This window comes from Neodiprion virginianus, chromosome 3 (assembly GCF_021901495.1).
Source record: "Neodiprion virginianus isolate iyNeoVirg1 chromosome 3, iyNeoVirg1.1, whole genome shotgun sequence".
NCBI classification, from domain to species: domain Eukaryota; kingdom Metazoa; phylum Arthropoda; class Insecta; order Hymenoptera; family Diprionidae; genus Neodiprion; species Neodiprion virginianus.
Window position 1 is genome coordinate 7,320,253 of NC_060879.1, and position 10,852 is coordinate 7,331,104.

At 39.8% G+C, this 10,852-nt stretch overlaps 1 protein-coding gene across 1 annotated transcript; it reads left to right on the forward strand.

The window, feature by feature from the left end:
* Positions 1–209: 209 nt before the first annotated feature.
* On the forward strand, positions 210–9,773 carry LOC124301112 (uncharacterized). The gene is made up of 4 exons (XM_046755822.1): positions 210–2,985; positions 3,604–3,852; positions 3,946–4,329; positions 9,706–9,773. Exons 1-4 carry the CDS (start codon positions 210–212, stop codon positions 9,771–9,773), a joined length of 3,477 nt encoding a protein of 1,158 aa, XP_046611778.1.
* The last annotated feature ends 1,079 nt before the right edge of the window (positions 9,774–10,852 follow it).

Consider the following 10,852-nt stretch of genomic DNA (forward strand, 5'->3'; position numbering starts at 1 on the left):
TTTTGTTCTTGTTTAACTTGGTTACTTCTTTAGAATAATTTTCAAACGATTTGAATAAAGTTGTGTTGTTCCGTGCCTCTACGGTTTACAATTAAATAAATTGTGTTATAATCTTTATTCAACTCTGTATATCTGACATCAGAAGTGGGATAAAGAACGTTTAAGCGTGAAGAAGTAAAAAAAAACTCAGTAAATTTTCGAGAAAAAAGATGGAACGAAACGAGGAAGATTTCAGTGTGGCAGAAGATGTAGAAGAAAGTGTGTGGAGAAGTGCAAAGAGTGACACAGGCAGAGTAGAAACTTCTCGAAAACGAAAAAGAAATCACCGATCCCCGACGACATCGGAATCTGAACATTCCGATGATTTGCGAAGAAGGAAGCACGGAAGCCGTAGGCACAGAAAACGTCAGGCAAGATTGGAGGAGGAAAATCTGCGACTGCTTGCACTGCTTTCCAGACGAGAACGTGTTCCGATGGATCTCATCAAATTTGATCCGAAAACGACTGACGCGACTGGTTGGGTGAAAATGGTTGACGAGTGGATTCGCCGTTATAATCCTGATGATTATGAAATTGTCCAGCATTTGGCGAAAGCATTTAAAGACGAAGCGGCACAGTGGTTCACTGGTATGGATCCCTCAGGAAAAAGCTGGGTAGAAATACGTTCTGAGTTTTTAAGTGCGTATGCGAAAAATAAAAACGTTGCGTCGGAGCTGCACACGATTTGGATGGAAGACGCAGAGTTTACACTCGAAAATTTTATGAAGAAAGGGAGAAAATTAAAAGCGTGGCTCAACGAGAGAAAAACGGTGGACGAGACTGCAGCTCAACTTACGGGATTATCCTATTCGGCGCAAAATAGATTTGTTCGCAACATCTTTGTGCGAGAATCTCCTAAAAGCCTACAAGAAGCGATGGCGTACCTTGATGGACGAACGACCGACTTCCATCAACCGCGTGCATCCTCCAGAGCCCCTGGTCCACATACTAAGACTTTGGCGCCGCGAGATGGTAAGTCGCACCGTTTTGACATCGAGTGCTACAATTGTGGAAGAAAAGGACATCGGAAGGCCGAATGTCGATCAGCTCTGCAGACACAGCGTGGCAGTTACTCACGGGTCATCAAGGAACTGGACGGTAGAGGTTTGGGGTCAAAGAAGCCGATAACCTGCTACAACTGTAAGGAAGAGGGACACATTGCCCCGAGTTGCCCTAAGAAGAACGAGAAGGTAGTGAGGCTTTGTCATTCTACCTCCACTGAGAATACTCTGAAGCTTGCTGACGGTAAGGTGTTGACGTTCATCTTTGACTCTGGTTCGGACTGTTCTCTTGTAACAGAGAGTTTGGCGGAGAGGTTGCCTGGTAAAAGACAAGTCGTTTGTACGCGTTTGAGGGGCTTAGGAAATGGGTATGTAGATTGCCGTGAGATGATCTCAGTGTGTGCACAGTTGAATAGCATCAATGTTGAAATTGATTTATTTGTAGTACCGGACGAAAGTTTGTCCACAAAAATAATTCTGGGTAAAGAATTGTTAGCAAATGGTATCTCAGTCACATTAGATGGAACCATAGTTAAATTTGCAAAATTACACAAGTTTGTTGGTGCGTGTGTTGCAACTACTAATTTTGATACTGTAGATTGCGATGTGGAAGAGATGAGAGAATCACTTTTGAAATTGTTAAGACTGCACGCGGAACATATGAGTGTTGATACTCCTAGGATTCGTGTAACATCTGGCAGCTTTGAGATTAGACTGAAAGATGAAAATAAAATTGTACAGCGAAGACCTTATAAGCTAGGAATTTTAGAGCGTGAGAGTGTTAGACATATGGTAAATAAAATGCTTGAGGCAGGAATCGTTCGAGAAAGCAGGAGTCCGTTTTCTAGTCCAATTATCTTAGTTAAGAAAAAGGATGGATCAGATAGATTGTGTGTGGATTTTCGGGAGTTAAACGCCAATACAGTAGCAGATCGTTATCCGCTACCGTTGATTCAAGATCAATTAGATCGACTGTGCGGTGCGTACTATTTCTCGTCATTAGATATGACGGCAGGCTTTCATCAGATACCAGTAAAAGAAAATTCAATAGAAAAGCTTGCTTTTATTACACCGGACGGACAGTTTGAATATTTAACAATGCCATTCGGGCTAATGAATGCACCTGCCGTATATCAGAGAGCAATCAATAACGCTTTGGGTGAATTGAGATATTCTTTTGCGATTGTTTATTTGGATGATATTCTTATACCCGGTAGAACTGCACAGGAAGCTTTGGATAGGTTGGCAGTCGTGATGGCAAAACTTGCGGAGAAAGGATTTTCATTCAATTTAAAAAAATGTAAATTTTTGAAAACAAAAATTGATTATCTGGGGTACACTGTGTCACATGGAGAGTTGAGGCCCAACCTTCGAAAAATCGAAGCCCTGGTGCAATCACCTATTCCTAAGACACGGACCCAGGTAAGGCAATTGTTAGGGTTAGCATCCTATTTTCGTAGATTTATACCGAGATTTTCACAAGTGGCTGCTCCTTTATACAAACTTACTGCAGGTAGTTCCAAAACGATTACATGGACAGACGAACACACTGACGCCAGGGCCAAGCTTGTCAGTTATTTAACATCAGAACCGTTACTGAGAATTTTCGACCCTAATCTTCCAATCGAACTACATACCGATGCTAGTGCTCTCGGGTATGGTGCCGTATTGTTACAATGTGTTGAAAAAGAAAAACATCCCGTCGCTTATTATAGCAAACGTACCATAGACGCTGAAACTCGTTACCATTCTTACGAACTTGAGACTCTTGCAGTTGTTAACGCAATAAAACATTTTAGACAATATTTAGTAGGACGTAAATTTTTAGTTGTGACTGACTGTAATTCGCTTAAAGCCGCAAGCCTTAAAAAAGATCTTACTCCACGAGTTTATCGCTGGTGGGCATATTTGCAGTCATTTGAATTCGAAATAGAATATCGCGCGGGTGAACGAATGAAGCATGCGGACTTTTTGTCAAGAAATCCAGTTACAAAAAAATGTGTACTCAAAATAGTTAAGAAAGATTTGAATAAAATAATTGAATTAGCTGATGACTGGTTGATGGTAGCTCAGCAGAAAGATGACGAAATAAAAACTTTGTACCGTGAGGTAATAGAAGGTTCAGAGAGAGCAAAAACATATTCAATTAGAGACAAAATTTTGATGCGAACGATAAACAGAAAATCGAAACAGATAACGTTACCTGTAGTGCCGAGACTGATGGTGTGGTCACTGATACATCACGTACATGAGAATATCTGCCATTTGGGCTGGGAAAAAACTTTAGATAAGTTGTACGAGCTGTATTGGTTTCCTCAAATGTCAAAGCGTGTTAAGAGATTCGTTGAAAATTGTATTCTGTGCCAAACTTGTAAATCAGTGTCAAGACCGACACAAGCTCAGCTGCATCCTATAGAAAAACAAGATATTCCGTGGTATACGGTCCACATAGATATATCCGGAAAATTATCAGGTCCTTCTGACAAGAAAGAGTATGTTTTTGTAATTATAGATGGATTTACGAAATTTGTTACGCTAAATTTGATAAGTTGTTTGGATACAGAAACAGCAATCAATCAGTTGGAAAAACATTCGTTTATTTTTGGAGCTCCGAGACGAATCATTTGTGACCAAGGTTCAGGATTTACAAATGCACGGTTTAAGAAATACTGCGATGAAAAGAATATTGTGGTTCACTTCATAGCTTCAGGAACGCCTAGAGCTAATGGTCAAGTTGAAAGAGTTATGTCAACCATCAGGAATATGTTATCAGTATGCAAAGCTCAGGGGAAACAATGGCAGTCCGAGTTAGGTAAAGTACAGCTTGCAATAAATTCAACTGTTCAGAAAACGTTAGGAAAAAGTCCCGCTGAAATTTTGTTTGGCACAAAAATAAATTCAATAGATATAGGACGTGTAAAGCATAGGTGTGAAAAGACTGACAATGTAAATTTAACACAGCTCAGGTCAGAGGCTACAAGTAGCATTACAGCAAAAGCCATAAAAGATAAAGAACGGTTTGATAAAAAGAATAAACCAGTTAAACCATTTAAAATTGGGGATTTTGTTATGGTTAGAAACAACGATAGAATTAAGACAAAGTTAGATGCAAAATATCGCGGTCCTTTGGAAGTTGTCATGGAGCTTCCGAATGATAGGTATTTAGTTAAAAAAATAGGCTCTTCTGGATTTAGAGGTCGTAATAGCGTTAAGGTGTCTCACGATAAACTGATCGCAGCTCCTGGATATGGCGCGAGTCAGGACAGCTGTGTCGCAGAAAGTGAAGAAGGTAAGAACAAAGTTCCGAAGTGACTTGTTTGTTTTAAACAAAAAAAAAAATGTTGTAGTGCACAAAGTCATGAGTGCAAACATGTTTTGCTGAGATGAACCATGAACCCTTGTGGGTTAATACAATCGGTTGTTGAAAACAAATGTAGCGATAATTTGCAGAAACATGATTCTGGTAGAGCCGGATTTGGAAGTAGAAATCCGAAGAGAGCAGGGGACTCTGTTAATTGGTTTAGCCGGATTTACTTGAAGAAATCCGAAGAGAGCATGAGACTCTGTTGGCTATCGCTGTTTCATTTCGAGAGTGCGACTTTGGCTTTCAAGGCTCGCTGGACTTGATCACCCAGAATCCTTGAACCCAAAGCCTTGATGTAACTTGAGAATGATTCGGCAAGTCACAATAGTTAGAACATGTACGGATGCGTAAGGCATGCCTGCAGAGCTATTGTGAATGAAAACAATAGTTAGAACATGTACGGATGCGTAAGGCATGCCTGCAGAGCTATTGTGGATGAAGACAATAGTTAGAACATGTACGGATGCGTGACGCATGCCTGCAGAGCTATTGTGGATGAAGACAATAGTTAGAACATGTACGGATGCGTGACGCATGCCTGCAGAGCTATTGTGGATGAAGACAATAGTTAGAACATGTACGGATGCGTGACGCATGCCTGCAGAGCTATTGTGGATGAAGGCAATAGTTAGAACATGTACGGATGCGTGACGCATGCCTGCAGAGCTATTGGTGCCTTGGATAAGGAATTTGAGAGAAGTCATGAAACAAATAAAGCAAAGCACATGGTTGCACACATGATGTAGAGATAACAAGGGATTTGACTGGGCAAGGATGCCAGGCTTGTATGATCAGGAAAGCCGAACGAGATTTAATGAAGGTTTCTTCGATGTTTTTTTTGTTTCAGAAATAAATTAGAAGAATGAAAAACTGGCACTCGAGACGCGTGCTAGTCAGTATGGCCGTGTCGCATCACGATATTGTGTCTTTGTTATATTTTGATCACCGGTTGTATGACGTTGTTGGAACGTGTTTTGGTTGAATTTGTTTTGTTCTTGTTTAACTTGGTTACTTCTTTAGAATAATTTTCAAACGATTTGAATAAAGTTGTGTTGTTCCGTGCCTCTACGGTTTACAATTAAATAAATTGTGTTATAATCTTTATTCAACTCTGTATATCTGACATGTATATATGTGGAACGGTTTCTGATGCATGGGCCAGGACTTGGAGTCGAGGTATCTATTCGTTCCAACCAACTTCCCTTGAGAATATCCACGTTGAATCGGTAACTCGCTCTATTTGCACAACAAACTGCTAGCTACAGACCGGAGTATCCACTACTTACTTCCGGTAGCTTAGAAGCTTTTTCTAAAGGCAACTTAAGAAATCCATCAAGTCATTGCGATTTTTTTTCTTCGTTTTCATCAACCGTTATTTCAGTACCTCTGATTATGCAAAGTTACACCCCATTGTCGGTGTATCAGTTATTGGCCAATTCACTCGTCGCATCCTCAGCTGTTGTTTTTAATCACATTTTGTTTTTGGAAGTATAGTATAATTTGAATGTTTGAGGCAAACGAACCTCGATCGTTCTCAACCAATACTTCTGATGTCAGAGATAAAGGCGTGTAAGAAGTGAAATGATGTGAACAAGTTGGTAAGTCGGTCAGATAATTCCTAACTCGAACTTCACAAAACATCTTACTTCATGCTTTCTTGAATTGCTTCGTGAAAAATTTTTAAAACTCAGATATACAACGTTTTCAGTTGTTTGCGTTTGTGGCCAAAGTTTCACCACAAACGTAAAAATACGTTATTCAGACCTCGTCGCGTTGCGAATGAACGCGATCTTTTCCGAGTTCAGATTTTCTCTATGAGTTATACCATTGTGTCTGTGCATCCATGGCGGGGCACAGAGAAATACGCGACTAGGTTTCTCGTTAAATCGTAATTGCAGCATATTGTGCGACGACGCCTGCTGCGTAGGCACATACAGAGACCGAACTTTCCGCCGACCGACGACATGTTGAAGTGCCGAACCACCCGCCAACCGACTTCCAGACATACTAATGACAATGCATAGGTATACGTGAATGATATAGATATATAGATGATACACATGGCGTGCAGAGCCGGTGACAAGAAATAGGGGTCCGAGAGGAGGGGGGTTGTAACCAATCGAATTAGAGCTTGCGACTGGGTCTAATTAAATCCGATGATTTACGGCTTTTCGGCCGCCAGAGCTTTTCTCCTGTTAAACGCCCGAGGAGCTAGATTTAACGAAATTCGGATAAGACAAGGCCGTAATCGTCGGGATCTAGTTTCTCTCGCTTGTTCCCGTGTTATTTAATTGTTTCTCACCCTCTCCTCGTTTCTCTTTTTTCTCCTCCCCCTCCGCCCCGAGATCCCATCTTTTATTTCTCCTCTTAACTCTGGCCGCGGCCGCTCGCTAAACTCCCTTCAAAAAGTGACGCTCTATTTCGTTCCTCGTTATTCATGCAGACTTCGTTATATAACTTAGCATCCGAATGCCCTGATAAAAGTAATTCGGTAAGAAGGAGGCCCTGCACACGCCCCTCCGACTTTCGTCCTTTTCAACCGAGCTGCTGCCGTTGGGTAATCACACTTACTTTATACATCCGCGGCCGTTGTAAATTCCGAAATTATTCTAGTTCATGGAACTCATCCTGACTATTTTACTAAATGACGCCGAGCTGTCTTTTCGCTGATATTAATTATGGATTCTCTTTAAGCGTTCCGAAACACACAGAAATAAGGTTATAGTTAGACGGATATAGTTACAAAATTGTTAGGCCAATCGCATTCTAAACGACGCCAACTATAAACTGTATATTTCTGTTACGAGCTATCTTTTCGTTGATATTAAGTCTGGATGTCCTTTAAGCGTTTGGAAATACACCCAAATAGGATGACAGTTAGACTCGTATAGTTAGACAATTCTAAGGCCAACCGGATTTTAAACGAAGCTAACTATAAACCGTTTCCATTATGAGCTATCTTTTCGTTGATATTAAGTTTGGATGTCCTTTAAGCGTTTGGAAATACACCCAAATATGATGACAGTTAGACTCGTATAGTTAGACAATTGTAAGGCCAACCGGATTCTAGACGAAGCGAACCATAAACTTCATATCCCATGTTCTGTATTTCGTACTGTGCCAAAAGTTTTCTTGTAACTATTTTTTCGACAGTTTATTCTATTGTTAATACAGTAACGAGTTGAAACAAAACTTTTTAACGGTAACAGAAATTTACATCTGTATTTCGTTTCCTGATTCCAACTTCGATCACTTTATTCTCTATATTTTAGAAGTACTATGCACCTAAGACGACATTTAATTCACCACAAATCCAAAATATCGATGTACGCAGCCAGCAATTGAAACGAAGCGCATTCAAGACAATCGTTCTACTGATGGAAGTTTCCGACGTTTCGATGTGCAACCATTCATCCGTGAAATACAAGGTTGCAAAAGATTCGATACAACATATGTACTTCGATATTGCATTACCACTACTCACAATTACATACTCCAATAAATACGCAGCGGACCATATTTTTATGCAACAACTCTATTAACAGTATTGTTGGATTCTACAATTCCTCAGACACTTACCAGTTACGTTTCTATACATATACATTTTTCAACTTGCGTCAAAGAATCTAACTTTCCTGGCGTGTTCTTTTTTTGTAAAAGGAAATACGCGATTCAAACCTTGCAGACATTGCCGTTTGATAAAGTATAAATCGGTCAAGTCGCCATTTCAGGAAACAATTGCGTTCTTGTTGAGGTTATGTTTGAATTAAGTAGTTTGTGCAACTGACACGTCATTTCACACCGTCATCATCGTATTACGCATTCTCCGATACCTCTTTCATATTATTTTATTATTCCAATAATGCTTGACTGGGTATGGCATTATCAATAACGATGATCCAGCAAAGATCATTACAAGGTAGGCATTGGTTTCAGATATCAGTCCACGCTGTCACATAACGAGAATATCCTGTTGCTTGACGGCGAGTCGTGCCTACGATATGAGAAAGGCAATTCTTGCGAAATGCGTGGAATTATTCACCATCTACCATTCGTGCTGAGAGAAAAGGAAAGAGGGATTTATAAGAAATGAGAGGATGGGTATATCGGAAAAGATTTCAAGAGAAATACGAAGGCCTTTTTTTTCTTTCAGTCAACGGAAGCTGATTTACTCAGAAAACCAACAGCTATAGACCGTTGAACTTTTTTATTTATCACATTCCTCCCGGCAGATTATCCAGGTCTTCTAAAAATGCGCGGCAATTAACCTCTTTCTTGGCTCTTCCTTTTGGTAGATTTTTTTTTCAATTTTATCCTGCTTGTGTAATCTCTTTAAATTTTTTGGAGTCTTTATAAAAATTTGACGTGTGATGTCACTACAATTTTTGAATCTTCAAGTTCTGTACTTGTGACTTTTTTCAACTATATCAAAAAATATTCGAACAGAAGAATGTTTTACATTTTTTGAATACTGCCTTGAATTCAACAATTGATATTTCGACCGTGTGATCGGTTTCACAAAACACCGTGACAATGCGGGAGATTATTTCGCCAGTTGATAAGCAACCGAATAATTGAACGAAACGAAACCTTTTGAAAAGTGATGAGTGTGGTTAAATTATTCCAATAATTAAATACAGTTGGTTTTTCTTCGAGGCGCAGGAGAAGTTCGGGTTATAACTGTTAAAACCCAGGTATACATGTTATACCTATCCGACGATCGTACATAGCGAAACCGTTTTGCCTTTACTGCGTCGTAAAATTTAACGTTCAAAAGTTTGATAGCTCGCTGGGCACTTGAATCGATGACAATATCTATTGTGTTCTTCGGTCGAAAGTTATCCCGGAGTTTGTATACTCGAAGAAGAAAGAACCTTCTCAAGTACTGGTTCAAAGAATTCGGAGATTAGATGCTTCTAAGAAAGCGTCGTTTGCAGCTGTGCTCTTGAGAAAGAGAGCTTGCGCAGCTTCCGGGGTGCTGATATTAACCCGTTCATATAACCGTACGTGGATAAGATCAGAAACATCGCTGACTATCACCATCCAAATCCAAGTCCCAAGGAAGAGACCGAAACGTCTCAAATCTCTTTCATACCTAAACTCGTCGTCGTTGACTGACGGAGGTGCCTTTTGCCTGAGGATGAAACCGACCCAGTAAAGAAGAAATATGACGAATCCATGCAACGTCTTTGACAACGAAATATATTCAGTACACTGTGAAAGAACTTGGAAAAAATACTCAAACGAACTCGATTTTAACCAATGTGAACCGTTTCCAACTCTTTGTTCTCTCACTTTCAGGAAATCCCGCCGTTGTCATAGTGGATGGATTTCAAAAGGCCGTTGCAACATGCAAACTATCAGTCTGATTTAAACGAAAAAATATGAAATATACTTTAAACATTCTATAATAAGAATCTATTGTTATTATTTCAAAAATAAAATGTCGACATGGTTAAAAAAAGAGACAATCGAAGTTGGTGACGCTGCTTCGCGAACAGCCGTCACCCTGACACTGACGGTTCTAGTCATTCGTGTGTCTACCAACTAGGGATAGTCCAAACTACTGGTAGATGACAGAAGAAGACCCATTCGTACCCTTTCAGTTACAGATATTTAGCTCTAAAGTCAGATCATGGTTCCATTTGACCCAGTCTGGCAGCGGAGGTTTAACGCGAAAGAGTTTTAACCCACGCGTAGCATTGGTGTCATAAGTGGGATCTCAGAAGTTCAAAACCGATGTTTAAATTTAGCCACTAGATTGCAGAACACGATGAATTATGAAAGCGATAATCAGCATCTTTTATCAAATTCAGTAACACCTGCAGCATGAATAATAACAACGATTATATTAAAAGGAAAGAAATTGAGCTTTGAATGTATGTAAAATTTAGGGCTTTGGGATCAATTTATTAATTTGAAACTTAGATTGATCGCTTCTCCAACCAACGGAATAATCGATTTATTGACAAAATCGATTAAATCAAATGATCGGTGAATCGATCAACCGGAAAAATGATCGCTTCAGGTTTACGATCAATCGAATGATCACGCAGCCCCAATTTTATCATCATTCTACTCTTGTCGCAAGCTTTTGGCTGCTAACCGATAGTTGTAAAAACGTAAGTTTCCGTACGAGTTTATTTCATGATTACAGTGTGTAATGGTTAGCGATTACTGCGACATCGAGTAAGACGTTACAGGATACTTGTCTGGAAACAATTAGTTTTTCCCATTTCCTGTTAAAGTACCCGACTCCAACAGAAGCAGCGCAAAGCGTCAGAGTAACCTCGTTATAAAACTACAAATGCCCAGGGTACCAACATCGGTGTAGGTATCGAATTGCCATCTGTAGAATGTCGCAATTACTGGCTTTAATTGCTGTCGAATAAAATCGGAGTGGCATTTTGAGAAACGAAAAAAATAACTACCGAAGTGAAAGGAAAAC